The sequence below is a fragment of the Salarias fasciatus genome, chromosome 7, assembly GCF_902148845.1.
Source record: "Salarias fasciatus chromosome 7, fSalaFa1.1, whole genome shotgun sequence".
Lineage (NCBI taxonomy): Eukaryota > Metazoa > Chordata > Actinopteri > Blenniiformes > Blenniidae > Salarias > Salarias fasciatus.
Window position 1 is genome coordinate 8,368,207 of NC_043751.1, and position 17,346 is coordinate 8,385,552.

General features: G+C 45.3%; 1 protein-coding gene across 1 annotated transcript in view; it reads left to right on the forward strand.

Annotated features, from left to right (window-relative positions):
* The window catches only part of LOC115391536 (zinc finger protein 277-like), a 40,581-nt gene extending 24,843 nt beyond the window's left edge, over positions 1–15,738 (forward strand). Inside the window, exons 2-12 of the mRNA XM_030095808.1 lie at positions 12,807–13,088; positions 13,471–13,559; positions 13,738–13,820; positions 13,896–13,987; positions 14,076–14,186; positions 14,539–14,671; positions 14,757–14,818; positions 14,943–15,039; positions 15,149–15,191; positions 15,279–15,453; positions 15,549–15,738. Coding sequence (XP_029951668.1) covers positions 12,807–13,088; positions 13,471–13,559; positions 13,738–13,820; positions 13,896–13,987; positions 14,076–14,186; positions 14,539–14,671; positions 14,757–14,818; positions 14,943–15,039; positions 15,149–15,191; positions 15,279–15,453; positions 15,549–15,738 — 1,357 coding nt within the window. The remainder of the gene's footprint in view (positions 1–12,806; positions 13,089–13,470; positions 13,560–13,737; positions 13,821–13,895; positions 13,988–14,075; positions 14,187–14,538; positions 14,672–14,756; positions 14,819–14,942; positions 15,040–15,148; positions 15,192–15,278; positions 15,454–15,548) is intronic.
* The last annotated feature ends 1,608 nt before the right edge of the window (positions 15,739–17,346 follow it).

A 17,346-nucleotide genomic window follows, 5' to 3' on the forward strand; every position in this document is an offset into this window, starting at 1 on the left:
GGTGTTTCGGATTAACTGGTCCCCCTGCTAATTGGTGACTGACTTCTTCCAGCATCTCTTTGTCGCTGCAGAAAGCCGAAGTTAAAAACTGACCTAAGTCCGGAGCTGTCCTTCAAAAGTCCGTTACACCGCGTTTACAATAAAGTTTAAATTGTTGTACCCCTTGTTAGTCCTTGTGTTGGATAATCGGACACGTGCAGGACGTGACTGTCAATTAAGAGCAGCTGCACGTGCTCGTCCAGATTCTGCTACGTCACTGAGGGGGCGGGGCAACAACAGCTCACAACTTTATTAAACAAGGGAAAAATGCAAATAACAGGACGGAGAATTAAAGACAAAGGAGTATCTGAAAGAAGGACTGACACAAGAAACACACAATAGCAAACAAAATAAAGGAAATAATCAAGATGGATAATCTTTGGAAAGAATCAGTCATGAACATCCAGTCAAATAAAAAAAAAAATCAAAAAATAGTTTCAGTCTCATCACAAAACAATGATTAGTTTTGATACCAGATCTCAGTCTTCAGGCATTAGATGGGTTCACATCATTTAAGATCTGAAAGTATTGCTTCTGCTTTTGGAGCTCAGGAAGATGAATGACAGGACAGCTAGAATGAACATATGATAGCTCTGAGGATTGCTTCGGTCCCAGATTTAAACATTTTAGGATTGCTAAATGTTATATTTCATTCAGGCCGAATTCCTCATGCGATCAGAGACTGCCATTACCACCCAGGAAGTAAACTACAGACCAAATACCTTCTGTAATCCAGCTCTCCTGAGACAACGATCTGCTCTGCAAATCCATCTGTCATTGCTTTCACTGTTTCCCGCACATTTAACACACTGGAAGAACTTGGACCAGTCTGGATGAAACTCTTCATGGTGGGTTTGGTTCACTCACTGTCAGAATCATCTTGACTTGATGAATGGATGAAATGTAATGTGACATCCTGCTGTGTGTTCATTGGCACCATCTCCTGTTTCAGTGAGACGCTGATAGACATCCTGCTTCTGTTTCAGTCACTGGTTCCAAATAAACTTTTACTGTTAGTAATGAAGACATGATTTGATCAATGTAGTCAGTATCAGACATGCTGGAGACAAATTTCATACAAGTTTTCAGACATTGTGTTTCAGCAGGCAGGTGTTACATAAGAGCAAAAAGCATTTTTCCCCAACAGATTAGAAAAAGTGAAAAGTTAAATTACTCATTAAAAGAAACAAAACCCAATGGATTCATTTCAACATCCGCCCAGAGGATTGTCATATTTTTCTAAATAAAAAGCAGTAATGTAGAAAAAGCGCATTTCATTTTATTCCTGAAGCTCATTCTGTGACCAGGGGACTGTTGGTCAGACTCTGGAGTTAAACACTACTAGAAAACACACTGACTGAAATCTTTTCATTTCTTGAGTCAAACCATGAACAAATGTTCCTGAAGCTCCGTGTCCACAGGGTCTCAAACAGGAATGTTTCCACTCCACTGGAGGAGATCTGGTGGTTCTGGGCTCAAGCTGGCACAGCCACATCGGCCGCACCAATAATGCTGTGATTTCAACTTAATGAATTTGGCTATCAGTAATAATTAATGATGATCAAAGGAAATAATTAATTAAAGAATTTCAGATGTGATTTTCATCAGATAACCTTGGGGCACCACGTTTAGGAGGAAAAGATAGCCAGTTCATTGTAATCAGTCTCATAAACTATTAATAATCTAAATATTGATCCAAATTCCAAATTAAAAATTTATATTTTCAGTCACATTTTATTTGTTTATGATTTGTTGAAGAAAAATATTTTGGTTGATTTATTGGCACATAAACATATTTATTGACCCTCTTTGAGCTACACTTGAGTTTTAACTAACTTCTATTACACATTTGAATTTGAGTTGTTTTGTGTTTATTTTTACAAAGGAAGGGTCAGAATTTGGAATCACACCTTTTTTCATTTCATCCAGTCACCAAATCTGTTCTTGTTTTCTCTTTTTACTTTGACCACAAGGGGGCAGGAGAGGTAAACGTCAGTTCTCCTGGTTCAGGGCTCCAGGTATCATGAGAGAACTCGGGCAGCTCGGAGGGAGTGTCGCAGAGCTGAGCGCAGGTGGAAGAAGGACAAGCTGCACATTTCTTTCCAAATTTTAAAAGACTGCTGGCACAAATATCAGAACACCGTTAAAGGCACTAAGACAGAGTATTTGTCAAACATTATTCTGGAGAACCGCCATGACCCACGTGTGCTGTACAGAACTATAGACTCTGTTCTCAATGCCCCACAGCCTGTCTCTGTAGAACCATCCTCTGAAACCTGTGAGAACTTTCTTCAGTTTTTCATTGATCAGGTTGTTTCCACCAGGGCCCTGGTTTTAACACCTGACCACGATCCCTCTGATCCTGTTCACTGCTCTGGTGTATTTGATGAGTTCGAGCCAGTGACCTTATCATCCTTACAGGATCTGGTTGCTCACATTAAGCCCTCAGGTTCACCCCAAGATGCCGTTCCCCCTCATCTCTTTAAAGACATTTTTCCCTGCATTGGTCAGCTTGTCCTTGCTCTCATTAACAGCAGTCTGTCCTCTGGTGCTGTCCCTGTACATTTCAAACATGCAGTGATCCAACCCCTTCTAAAGAAACCTGGCCTGGATCAGGCTGTCCTGGCTAATTTTAGGCCCATCTCAAAGCTGCCCTTTACTTCAAAGATTCTGGAGAAGGTTGTCTACCTGCAGCTGAAGAACCATCTGGATAATCATAACATCTTCGAGGTCTTCCAGTCTGGGTTTAAACCCATGCATAGCACCGAGTCAGCTTTACTCAGGGTTTTTAATGACATCCTCCTGGTAAATGACTCTGGTGACTATGTGGTTTTGGTTCTGCTGGACCTGACTGCTGCATTTGATACTGTGGACCACAATATCTTGATATCCCGACTGCAGCACCTGGTCGGCATGAGTGGTTCTGTACTGCAGTGGTTCAGGTCCTACCTGACAGACAGAGCTATGTGTTCGTCTGGCCAGCTCTGAATCCTCTTCCACTCCTCTGTCATATGGGGTTCCACAGGGCTCAATCCTGGGGCCACTGCTTTTCTCTATCTATTGCCACTAGGGTCCATCCTGAGAAAGCACGGCATCTCCTTTCATTGTTATGCGAACGACAGCCAGATCTATGTCACATTAAAAAGAAAGAAGCTTTCACACTAACGCCTCTACTCCGGTGCCTGGAGGACATTAAAGCCTGGATGGCCCTAAACTTTCTAAATTTTAATGAGAGGAAAACAGAGGTAATTGTGTTTGGTCCCAGTGATTCCTGTGAACCTCCACCTGCTGACGTGGGCCCCTTGACTTCACACGTGAAGGCGACTGTTTTGAATCTGGGTTTTAAAATGGACCGTGATTTTAAACTCGATTCACAGATAAGCGCAGTGGTAAAGTCCAGCTTCTTCCACCTCAGGAAGTTGACCAGAGTGAAAAGTATTCTTGCACGTGAGCACTTTGAAACAGTAATCCATGCCTTCATTACGTTTCTGTAATGCACTTTATGTTGGAGTCAGTCAGTCGTCCATCGCATGTCTCCAGTTGGCCCAAAATGCTGCAGCGCGGCTACTAACTGGAGGACCTAAGAGGGACCACATCACTCCCATCATGGCCTCCCTCCACTGGCTACCTGTGCATTTTAGAGTCCATTTTAAGGTTCTTTTGTTTGTTTTTAAGTCCCTGAATGGTCTCGCCCCGCCTTACCTCTCTGAGCTGCTCCATCTCTACACTCCTGCTCGGTGCCTCAGATCAGCTGACCAGCTGCTCCTGGAGGTGCCGAGGTCCAAGCGTAAGCTCAGGGGGAATAGAGCTTTCTCTGTTGTGGCCCCCAAGCTGTGGAATGAGCTGCCACTGTGCATCAGGCAGGCCCCCTCACTGTCCATTTTTAAGAAAGATCTTAAAACACATTTTTATTCACTGGCTTTTAACTCAGCCTGAGACTCCGCCCTTGGTGTTTTTAATGTTTATTTGTCTCTTTTTATTGTTGTTTGTTTTGTGTTCCTTGTTCTTAATGTGTTTTACTCTTGCACTTGCACTTATATCTGTGTCTCTGTACAGCACTTTGTGCCAGCTTTAGTTGTTTTTAAAGTGCTATATAAATAAAGTTGAGTTGAGTTGAGTTGAGTTAAATGCTGTTGCAATTAGAGTTGGGATAATACACACTGCAAATGATAGCTTAATGATTATCCTTGGCTTGTGTAGTAAATTGGTGAGGTAAAAAGATTCTCTCTCTGTTATTTTGAAACGCTGTTATGACTGCCGTTTGGTCAGAATCAGTTTTTTATTGCTCCAGGAATTAGCATTTGCTTGTGACAGGGACACAGTAAACCTCAGGAGCTCTTTCAAAAATGACAACAACCTCAGTTTGCATGTTGGATAACACGAGACCGATGCAAAGTGACACAGCAGAGTGTCCTCCCAGGCAGAGACTCGGCCACAACTTCCACTAGCACAACGGTGACTATGACATGATCTATATCAAAATAAATGAATAATAGTAAAAGTCAAATGTATTATATTTCCTTATTTCTTTCAAATTAAATGAAGTGGACTTATGTTGGCTTTTAGTGAAAGATATCTTACTGAAGTAAAAAGATAAAACTGAAGTGCAATTTTATTGTGACATAAAATTTCATTATTGTCCCATCCCAAGAGTAACTGGATTACAGACATACTGTTTTGTGCAAGTATCCACACATCCCATTAGAAGATACACTCAACCTTTTTACACACCTTTTACATCTATATATTGTTTCCATCACACCAGGTAGGAAACACATATGATCACTGACAGAACATTTACAAAATATTTAGGTGGGAAAAAATGTATTTCAGGTTATTTTGGGGACTTGTCTGATACAGTGTTTTTGTAACATAATACCTTAAATATACCCATCATTCTTTTTCCTCAGATGCATCAACCAGTGCTGGGAGTGAAAGTACTGCGCAGCCACACGGCGAGCTCCAGGCTGAACCTTCTGCCTCCTGTCTTCCTTTGTCAGACCAGGACCGTGCTGGAAGCCCTGTTCTCCACCCGCCATTCCAGTGTCATCGAGCGACACAGTGTTCAACACCATCCGAGCTGCATCGAACACTCTTACACTCTGACCATCTCTGTCTCGTCTACACTGGTCTCCCTCTGGACACTTTTAACTTTTTGGCAGATCAACTAATAAAAATGATGTCCGAGACCAGATCCTGATGACACTCATGAAGCTCCGGCAGAACCTCGTGCAGGAGGACCTGGCTGACAGGTTCAGTGTGTCACAGTCTGGAGTCAGCAGGATCATCTCTGCATGGTTGGACATCATGGAGGAGAAGTTGAGGTCATGGAGGTAGATGCAGTGATAAGTTTATCACTTCAGACTGTGGCTTCCTGGACTGCCTGCGCCCTGGTGATGTTGTCATGGCCGATCGGGGATTTGTCATCTCAGATCTGCTGCATGAACGGTGGGTGAACCTCGTCATCCCAGCCTTCACTGAGAAAGGGAGGCAACTTTCAGAGGAGGACACAGCCCACGCCAGGTGAATTGCAAATGTTCGAGTTTGTGTAGAGCGGGTCATTGGCCGTCTGAAAAACTACAGTACATAATCCTCTCTCAAACTGTGCCAATAAGCCTGGCACACAAATTGAATTAAGTTCTAAGAGTCTGTGAAGCTCTGTCCAATCTACGGGGAGAAATTGTCCATGAAAATTAAAAAGATGACTAGCTTGAAAGTAAGGTGTGGGTGGGTGTGTGTTTGTGTTGTGTACTTTTTATAAAGTATTTTGATATCTGTACACCATAAATTGCATTCTAAATTTTTGTATGGTAAGTCCTGCTGTGAAGGACTGTTGTGTTTGAGCTGTAGCATTTTCTATCATGATGCTGCACCACCTGCTTCACTGTCTTCAGAGCGACTGTGGTTTGAATGTCGGGCACTGCCAGTTTTTTTTCCTTTTCTCCGATTTTCAGAATGATTGATAAAATGTTAGATTACCTGATCAGTGATAGTACTTATGAATTGTCGCATACATTTTGTTTACTTTTTACTTAAAGTAAATAAATAAACCTATACTTTATTCAGATATGTGTGGTGGTACGCGCACACCTGTCGGCCACCAATCACGCCAAGCCCAACCCTTGATTAGAGCAACTCGCTACACCTGCTGCGCTCTCCCCTCACCTCTGGCAGTCACACAGAAGCCTGCTCGAAGCAGGGCGTCAATCTGCTTGATTCACAAACTTTACTACGCTGTTGGGCTCATCAGCGCTGAGCTGAGCGCTGTCCCTCTTGTCGCCTGAGTTATTGCGCTTCCCTGGTTGTTGCGAGGGGACCTCCTTTTCTCCGACGGGCGTGTGTCAGTGATCCCGTGTATTGTTCTGAACGTGATGCGAGCATTGAGCTGCTGCTGTGACGCACACCTCGAGTCTGCGCGTATAACTCCAGCAACTTTGGCTCCCAGTGGCGGGCCTCCCCTTCCGCCCGATCTGCAGCTGCTCTCCTCCTCTTCAACAGTTTAAAAGCTCCGCTCCACTCCACCTCTTTACGCCGCTCCTCCTTCACGGACCGCGAGGGTGCGGGACATTTGTTCCACAACGACTGGTAATATACAAATTGGGGAGACTGTGGTCCTGTTAATAAAAGGAAAAAGGGCATTGAGCCCAGAGACTTGGTGGGTCCAGGTACACGCACAGTGTACTCTTTTCCTTTTTATGTTGGTTGTGACTGGATGAATGAATGAGATAAAAATATTTTACAATCATGTGTTTTAAAGGATGGTAATGTCAAAATAAAGATTAATGTATTTTCTATTCTGTTGTCCCTCATTCCCTCAGTCCACTGACTTGTGTTGCCTTTTTCAGGCAGGGTAATTTGCTGTTTAATCAGCTGGCGTTGTCACCATTTCAAAATTTAACTAGGTATAATCAATTCTAGATTTTATGAATATTTAAGTGAGGTGAATTGATTAATCTGAGGCCCATTCGGCTACATATGCAAAAGGTGGTACAATTCAGTTACATGTTTCAGGCAGTAGTATGTCATACAATTTAATTTTATGGAGTACCTAGTAAAATATGACACATTACAATTTTGAAGTAACTCGCCCAACACTGCAGCATAATAATTTGGCACACCGGATTTAGATTGTGGATTGTGTTCAGCGACACTTTCTTTGTTTAGCAGTAACTCATCAACTGAAACACACATTATAAGACATTCAATTTTACACTGTTTGGATTGTAAAAGAAGGAAAAATAATTTTATTTGTCATATAGAACTTTTGTTAAAACATTTTTTCTGCTATGCTGTATATGACCTTTGATATTCAAGCTGCACCGTCTAGTGGACTGTTCAAGAATTGTGAATTCAGTAAAATATCTCTGCTTTCTGACTGTTTTGTGATCTTTCAATAATTGATGAATGCACTACTACATTATGACAGCAAACAAATGACAACAAGAACACATTTAAACCAATAACTAGACTCATAAAAGGCCTTCATTTGAAGGACTATTTTTATCACATTTCATTAAACTATAAACGATTTCAAGCACGAGTACCTTCCATCTGTAAAAGGGGCTGACAACTGATTAAATTAATCCAATCTATGGAAGTATTTATTATTAATTGTGGAGAGCCGACTTTACCACTGTGCAAATATTGATAGGCTTCAGTGCTCTTATAATTCCTTATAGCCGGGCCATCCACGCCAAGAGACAACACGAAATAGTTGAAAATATCGCCATACATATGACCGATCACCACCTGATGGTGAGTTGGATTCACTGGCGGAGGAGGAAACCAGACAGACTTGGCAGAACGTTCTGTGAGGGTCTGCTGGGAACGTCTGGCAGAACCCTCTGTCAGCAGGGTTTTCAACTCCCACCTCTGGGAGAGCTTCTCTCATATACCGAGGGAGGCTGGGGACATTGAGTTAGAATGGACCATGTTCTCCACCTACATTGTCGAAGCAGCTGCTCAGAGCTGTGGTCGTAAGGTCTCCAGTGCCTGTCACGGCGGCAACCCCTGAACCCGGTGGTGGACACCGGAAGTAAGCTGCCGTCCAGCTGAAGAAGGAGTCCTATCGTGGATTGTTGGCTCGTGGGACTCCAGAAGCAGCTGACAGGTACCGGCAGGCCAAGCGAACTGCAGACCGAGTGATTATGGAGGCAAAAACTCGGGTCTGGGAGGAGTTTGGGGAGGCCATGGAGGAGGACTACCGGTCGGCCTCGAAGAAATTCTGGCAAACCGTCCGGTGCCTAGGAAGGGGAAAGCAGGTCTCCACTAACACTGTTTATAGTGGAGGTGGGGAGCTGCTGACCTCAACTGGGGATATTGTTGGACGGTGGAAGGAATACTTTGAGGACCTCCTCAATCCCGTCGCCACGTCTTCCATGGAGGAAGCAGAGGCTGAGGTCTCAGAGGTGGACTCGTCCATCACCCAAGCTGAAGTCACCGAGGTGGTTGGTAAGCTCCTCGGTGGCAAGGCACTGGGGTGGACAAGATTCGCCCCGAGTGCCTTAAGTCTCTGGATGTGCAGGGACTGTCTTGGTTGACACGTCTCTGTAACATCGCGTGGCGGTCAGGAACGGTGCCTCTGGATTGGCAGACCGAGGTGGTTGTCCCCCTGTTTAAAAAGGGGGACCAGAGGGTGTGCTCCAACTATATCAAATCAAATCAAATCAAATCAAATCAAATCAAATCAAATCAAATCAAACTTTCTTTGTATAGCACTTTTCATGATAATAAAAACAACGCAAAGTGCTGAACAGTAAAAAACAGTCATAAAAACAAAAGAATAAAAACCGCACCATCAATAAATATACACCACACACACACACACACACACACACACACACACACACACACACACACACACACACACACACACACACACACACACACGCATGCACGTACGCATGCACGCACACAAACAGTCATACACCCAATTTTTGCCCATAGCAAGGCAGAGGAGACATGGCATGGCCCTCAGCATCATGAGAAAACACTACTAGTGGGGCCGTCCACGCCAGAAGAAGGCGAAGGTCATTAATACTAGGGCCCCAGCGGTCGACCCCCGACCCCGTCAGACCAAGGGGACCCCGCACAGCGAGGTGTGGAGACCCCCAGGCCAGCCAGGACCTGAGGACTCGAGCGCAGTAACCCCAGCAGAGGACCGAGACCAACTCCCAGACCCAGTGTGAAGGACCCCCCTCAAGAAACACTGGAGTGAAGCAGCTGAAAACCTAAAAAGATATGATACAAAGCAAATAAAAAATAAGTAAGATAAGATTATAAAATAGAAAAGTAGAATAAATTAAAAGTACATAATAAAAATAGAATGAATAAATAGGATAAGTATATTAAAAATCAAAATGACCAAAAATAAAAATGATGGAGATAAGAACGATAAAAGGTTAATTAAAAGCCAGATTAAAAAGATGTGTTTTTAACCTCCCTTTAAAACTATCAACAGTCTCTGCGGTCCTGAGGTTCTCCGGCAGGCTGTTCCACAGGCGGGGGCCGTAGTGGCTAAAAGCCGCCTTGCCATGAGTTTTTGTTCTTGCTTTTGGAACACACAATAGGCCGCTGCCAGAGGACCTCAGGGCCCGCGAGGGTCGATAGGGTAAAAACAGATCAGCGAGGGTGCAAGGCCATTAAGACATTTAAAAACTAATAAGAGAACTTTAAAATCGATCCTGAAGCAGACAGGGAGCCAATGCAGCGACTGTAAAACCAGTGTAATATGGGCCCGCCCCCTGGTCCTTGTCAGCACGCGTGCGGCTGAGTTTTGTAACAGTTGTAGGTTTGAAGCGTTCTTTTTGGGAAGACCAGAGAGCAAGGCATTACAATAATCTAATCTACAGGAGATAAAAGCATGCATTAGCACCTCTGTACTCTCCTGAGAGAGAAACGGGCGACTCTGGCTATATTCTTCAGATGATAAAATCCAATCTTAGCTATGTTTTTAATGTGTGGAATAAAACTTAGCTCAGAGTCAAAAATCATGCCCAGGTTCTTAACTGATTGTGCCAGTTCAAAATCTAATAATTTTGGTAAAATTCTCTCCCTCTGGCCTTCTGGACCAATAACTAAAACCTCAGTCTTGTCCTGGTTGAGCTGTAGGAAATTCACTGCCATCCATGACTTGGTGTCTGAAATACAGTTAAAAAGGGTTTCTATTGGCCCTGTGTCATCAGGAGACACGACGATGCACAGCTGAGTATCATCAGCGTAACTATGGAAACTGATGCTGTGTCTCCTGATGACGTCCCCAAGTGGAAGCATATAGAGATTAAAAAGTATGGGACCTAAAATTGAACCTTGGGGAACCCCACACCTAATTTCATGGGTTCCTGAGGAACAAGTATCCAAACTGCGGTCGTTGTATCGGTCTGTTGTGGTGAAGAGGGAGCTGAGCCGAAAGGCGAAGCTCTCAATTTACTGGTCAATCTACGTTCCCACCCTCACCTATGGTCATGAGCTTTGGGTCATGACCGAAAGGACAAGATCCCGGATACAAGCGCCTGAAATGAGCTTCCTCTGTAGGGTGGCTGGGCGGTCCCTTATGCTGCGTTCACACCGGACGCCTCGAAGCTGACGCTTGTAACGCTTCAAGCACGACGCTGACACCAGGTGGTCACAAAGCTCGCGACGCTCGCGACGCTCTTGACGCGCGTCAGTTTATTGGCGCGCGGGAGGCTGATTTCTGTTTCCAGCTATGGCGGATCGTATCAGGAGAGTGGCTCGGCTTTATTTGTTAAATAAAGCCAGACCGCGTCGTCGTCGGAAAAGTCGCTATTGCCTGGTCTGCTCCTCTCTGCTCTGACTGCAGCGGGGAGCGCTGCTGAGACTGACCGCTTGTGAGCGCTTTGGGACGGGGGAGTGGCTCACGCAGCACCCGCTGCTCATTGACGACAGCAACGAGACGTCCTGTCACGTCTCCAGAGCACCAGAAAAGGTCGCTAGATTTGTCGCTAGTTGCTTTTGACAAAAAAACATCGCCAAGAGGCTTTGGAAAGTCGCCAGATTTAGCGAGAAAGTCGTCAATTTGGTAACACCGGCTGACCCGCATCGGTGCTTGGATCACTCGTAGTGACGTAGCGTCGAAAGTTCAGTTTTCCCAACTCTCAAAAAGCGACGCTCACGACGCTCCTGACGCCGGGGACCCGCCTCATGGGCGTCGACGCTCGAAACGCTTGAAAAGCGACGCTCATGACGCTCCTGACGCGCTGCCCCGCTGCCCGCCACTCCACGACGCTCGTCCACCATAGACTTTGCATAGAAAAGCGCCGCTCGCGACGCTTGCGACACGTCCGGTGTGAACGCACCATTAGAGATAGGGTGAGGACCTCAGTCACCAGGGAGGAGCTCGGAGTAGAGGCGCTACTCCTCCACATCGAGGGGGCCAGCTGAGGTGGCTTTTTAGGATGCCTCCTGGACGCCTCCCTGGAGAGGTTTTCGGGGCATGTCCCACCGGGAGGAGACCCCGGGGAAGACCGAGGACATGCTGGAGAGACTATGTCTCTCGGCTGGCCTGGGAACGCCTTGGAATCCCCCCAGAAGAGCTGGAGGAAGTGTCTGGGGACAGGGAAGTCTGGGCATCCCTGCCGAGACTGCTGCCCCCGTGACCCAGTCCCGGGTAAACGGTGGAAGATGGATGGAGATTTTACATTTAAATCTGAGAAAACTAATTTCTATTATCTAAAAAAAAAAAAAAAAAAAAAAAAAAAAAAAAAAAAAAAAAAAAAAACTGGAGCTCCACTGACAAAATAATGAAATGTGCATGTTTTGTTGTTGCAGCTTTTTTTTATTTGTTCGTTTATATTTGTTTTAGTTTTAGTTTTGCTGGACAGAGGCAACGATTTAGTTCATAATTTCTTTGGATGTTGATAACCTAACTTTGTCACTAATAGTGAATCGTTTGTTTGTTCGTTGCGTTTATTCCTTTGAAAATCACTCTGACTGCTCTGTTTACCGGAGGAAAACCAGCCATAGCTTCTCCACACCGCGGGGAGGAGGCAGTGAGCCCAGTTGTCCTCCGCCTACCCATCAAATAAAAGAAGAAGAAATACTGTTCTGTGATTGGTCCATTTCACTCGGTGTGTGACGTCGTTTCCAAAATGGCTGCCACGGGAACGGTATAGCGCAGATTTTTGAAGTTTTTGATTACTTCACTGCAGGAGCAGATTTAAACGTTTATTATTGTGATTTATGATTATAAACTGCTATTGTGGCCATTCCAGAACATTATTAATCTCACCCTGTCTTGAGGATTATACACTTTATGTGTTGATGATCTTAGAGACTGCAGACAGCAGTTGGCTGAGTTGTTAGTCTGTTTTTCTCTAACTCTGCTGCAAATAGTTTAAAATCCATCCACTAATTGCTTTAATTAGTAAAATCTAGTTTGACATGTTCGCAGATTTTTAGCTCCTGGTTGACTTTAATGTCACTCGGACACTGAGCAGAGAATCATTCAGTCAAAATGAGGCATCAGCTGAAAAATAGACACTTTCTGTTTTTCGGTCCTGTCAGGGTGGGTTTGTATAAACGTGCATAATGCAACAGTGAGACGAGAAGATTTGTTTTTTCCCGTTTTTTACTGTATTTTGCCATCTAATTTTTTCTTTAAATTTGGCTTTTTGTTGAAATTGTAGTCAGATAAGCATCCCGCCTTCATACTGCAGTGTATTCAAATTAATAATAGAAACCCAGTAAGTAGCATTTAAAGTTGAAATTTGTAACGGAATAAGAACGGCAGTGACATAAGTGGTTTGGAGCTGCGTCTCCCCCCTCTGGTCTGTTGTCCCCTCTGCTCTGGTGGATCAGCTGTCTCTTCCTCTCACAGGTCAGGACAGCATCCTGGAGCCTCTGTGTTTCCCGGAGCGGCCGGCCTGCAGCTGCAGTGCTGTGGGGGTGCAGAGTGGGGGCGCCGAGCTGCTGGTCTGCCTCTTCTGCTCCGAGTCGGTCCCCACACAGCAGAAAGACGCACTGCTCAGACACCTCCTGCTGGAGCACAAGCTGGTGATCGCCGACGTCAAACTGATCGCAGACCTGGCCAAGTAGGAGCACTGTGTGCACAAAGCACACACCTGAACACGCTGAAAGATGGATTTATTAACCTTTATTTACTGGAAGGTTGGGCACGTCTGACAGTCTCCATTACTTTAACTTATAAATCATTTTTGTTTGTGTCAGCAACTTTATTTTAATCTATCAAATAACTGATGGACAGCAGCGAAATGAGGCTTATTGGATTAACAGAATAATCAACAAAATGAAGTTAAATGCGTAAATTTAGGAATCCCAACTGAAAAATCAGATCAATATTTAGTAGAACTTCATTTAGCTAAAATAGCAGAAACTAAACGCATCTTACATCCTTATACCCGTTGCAGGCCCTGTGCGGTCTCTGCTCTGATCATCCTCTGCTGCTCCCATCAGGTACCTGCTGTACTGGAAGGGCCGGTTCATGGAACAGTCACTCACTGACTTCTGCAGTGTGATCAAGACCAACTCCACCGGCCCGGTCGGTGAGTGAAGCTCTGCTTCAGCTGCCGGTGATGAAACTGAAGGGAAATTCAGAGGTTTCACATTCAGTAAAACAGACTAACAGAACCTGCATTGGTCTTCATGCAAGACAGGGAAGATGCTATTGAGGAGTCCGATTTGACAAGATGAGCAACTGACAAGAAGTTGTCGACATTGCAGAGAAACAGGAGGAGTACTTCCTGCTGTGTGACGTCCTTCCAGAAGATCGACTCTTCAGAGAAAAGCTCCAACAGAAACGACTGGTGGGGATCGCTACCTGGATGGTACACGACACTCTCAGCATGATGAGCATGAGACTGAAAAAGCCTCTTCTGCAGGAGGAGGTGCTGGAGCAGCAGCAGAGGGAGAGAGAGGACAGCAGCTTCCATCGACTCTGCATGTTCTGCAACGAGGAGTTCACCGGGAACAGGTCGCCTTTCACACACAACCATTTTTACCTTCTTCATCAATGGACTCTTCTTTAGAAAGTCATTCATTTGTGAGCGGCGTGTCTCCAGGTCGTCCATGTTGAACCACATGGCGCGAGAGCACTCCTTCAGCATCGGACTCCCTGACAACATCGTCTACTGCGACCAGTTTCTGGACACGCTGCAGAACAAACTAGACAAGTAGGAACCGTCTCCCTGTGTCTCAGAGCAGTCTGGCTCTGTCACTTGAATGAAAAATGTGGGTTGCCTCATTTTTAACGTGAACTGTTTCGTAACAACCGACGTTTTCAACAGGCCACTTCATTTTGAAGCAGCTTGTCCACAAACACACCTGGTTAAATGGAAGATTACAACCATGTCAGGATGAAACTGGAACTTACATTTTTTTTTTAGATTTGTGAATTAAAGACAATGGTAAAAGCAACTCCAGGACATTTCTAGATCAGTTTCTGCATTATGAGGGTTTTCATAAAGCGTTGGTGAAACTGTCGGTTGACCAGTTGCTGTCTGTTGGCTTCCTGCTGTCCGTCAGTCTGCAGTGTCTGTACTGCGAGAAAACCTTCCGAGATAAAACCACGCTCAAGGATCACATGAGGAAGAAGGCTCACCGCCGCATCAACGCCAACAACCACAAGTACGACCGCTTCTACGTCATCAACTACCTGGTGAGGGGGGAGGGGCCAAGGGGGGGCTGAAGAGCAGTGGACGGTGTTTTCTTCCTCTCACACTCTTGTTGTGTTTCCCTGCCAGGAACTGGGGAAAACCTGGGAGGAGGTGCAGAGCGAGGACGACCGCGAGCTGGTCGAGGACGAGTGAGTAATCCTCAGAGGGGTGTCCAACATGAGGCCCGTGGCGTCGTTCTGGTCTCGTGTGGAATCCAGAGGTCAGAGCTGCTCCACTGGTGAGTCTCAGGTGACGTGTCTGTGTCGTCCTCAGCGATTGGTCGGACTGGCGGGCTCACCCGGTGTCTGCTGTGTGTCTCTTCTGTGAGCATCAGTCGGAGACGATGGAGCAGATCTACACACACATGAAGGTCAGCCGCTGATAGATCTCTGTTCTCAAACCCTGATCAGATTTTTTGTGACGTCTGAACCTTTTTGGGACTGGGGTTTTACCGGTTTCTGGTTTTGTGCTGACTGCAGGAGAGCCATGGCTTCGATCTTCACCGCCTGAAGACAGAGCTGAGTGAGTAACCACTGCCACTGGGACAGTTTGAGTCCACAGCGGAGGAGGACTCCTCTCTGTTGACGGATCCTCTTCGTCTTCTTCCAGACCTCAAGTTCTACCAGCAGGTCAAACTGGTGAACTTCATCCGGCGTCAGATCCACCAGAGCCGCTGCTACGGCTGCCAGCAGGCGTTCGACTGCAGAGCCGACGTCCTGCGTCACCTCGAGGCCGAAGGTCACATGATGGCGCTGCCGGAGGCGTCCGCCTGGGACCAGCCTCAGTCAGTAGCCAGAGCAGAGAATAATGATTCAGTCACAGCAAACCTGAACACTGGCAGGAGAAATTAGTCAGTCAATCAATGCTCGTCTCTTCCAGGTACTACTTCCCCACATATGAGAACGACGCTCTGCTCTGCACGCTCTCCGACAGCGAGGAGGACGAAACGGACACGACGGAGCACGGCGAGGACGTCCCGGTGATCGCAGAGGACATTTCCAACCTGAGAGACATCCGGCAGAGCAGCGTCCTCGGCCAGCTGCTGAGGAGCCGAGCGTCCTGCAGCTGACGCTCAGCTCAAACCCTCTACATGCACTTTCAGCCGTCTGACCTTCATTCATGCCCTGAAGATCCCAACGTGTGGTCGCAAATCGAAACAAGCACACATCCACTGACAAAGGCACATGTAAATAAAATAATCAGTAAATGCTTTGATGGTCTCAGTGCTTCTTAATCTGTCTCCGTGTAAACGGTGGAAATTAAGTCACCATAATAACAATCCAACTTGGTAGACTGTCAATACGAATGTCTGTGTTCTCTCATTGTTAATATTTATAGTTTATTGTTCTCTTCATAAGTGTGTGTGTGTGTATAATCAACAGCATCCACTGCCGGCCCAACATGAAAATGAGACCTTTCTCTGTCATTTCCATGGAAACACATTATTTTCAACTTTTCTGAAACGAACATGCAAAAATGAGAAGCTGAATCCCTCCAGGAAATCCCAGGACATCCTCCACCTTGCATGTCTCTGGTCGTGGTGGATGGATCAACAATAATAATCAATACTATTATTGGCAATGCTTGATCCAAGAGAAATGCGGTATTCTGCAGTTTGTCACCTCACGCAGAGACTGAATGAGAAACAAGTTCAAGCTGGATTATTTGTAATAAGAAAAAGTCTGAGATGCAGAGGCAATGCGACAGATTTATAGTAAATCATAAAAATGTTTTTTCCAAAGCCAAACATATAATACAAAAAGTAACATCAATGTCATTATAAAGCCAATTTAAGGGAAAATACAATGAAATGTCAAAAAAAAAAAAACTCCTCTCACCGTTTTATTATGGTTTTTTAAATTTGACAGTCACTTAAAAAAATTATCACACACACACACTCAGTTTTCTCTTAAATCTTCTAACCTGAATTTTCTACAATTTCCTATGATCATACATATCTGTGGATCAACTGTGAAGTCGTGTATCTCTATAAATCCTGAAAGGAATTTCTCAATCCTTCTTCCTTTTAAGTCTTGTATGAGTTTCCAGTGATTTATACCTCGAATCACTTGTCTCTCTGTAGATACAGCCAGTTTATGTCTTGAATCCGCTGTTTCAAAGATAAACACTTGTTGACTTCGTGAAAAGTGAAAATTGGAAAAGTAGTGAAATCCTCCAGATGATGATGACGATGATGATGAAGCTGCTCTCTTATTTGGCCGTCTTGCCGCCTCTCGCTGGTCCGATGTTCTGAGCTGCTCTGCCCAGAGAAACCTGCCGGATGGTGGAGCCGAACTGCAGCGTGCTGAGAGTTTCCACCACGTCCTTCACATCCGGACTCACGTTGACAAACATGCAACACTGCAGACACACAACACACACACAGCCGTCACTAAAACCCAGATTACAGAGCATCTTGTGAGTGAGTGAATCACAGCTTGCTGGGTCTGCTTTAGCTCGTCTCAGGCTTGCTGTGTCTTACTTTGGCATCTCCGCTGAGGCAGGGCTGCAGGAGATGAGTGAGTTTGGAGTTTCTGAAGGGGATGTGGAGCGCGTTGCACTTCAGAGCTCCAAACACCTGAGAGCAAAAGGAAACTACACATCAGTGACTCTTAAACGTTTCCAGAGACCGGAGCAGGTCGGTGTACCTGTCCCAGTGCTGTCAGTGACTTGTTGA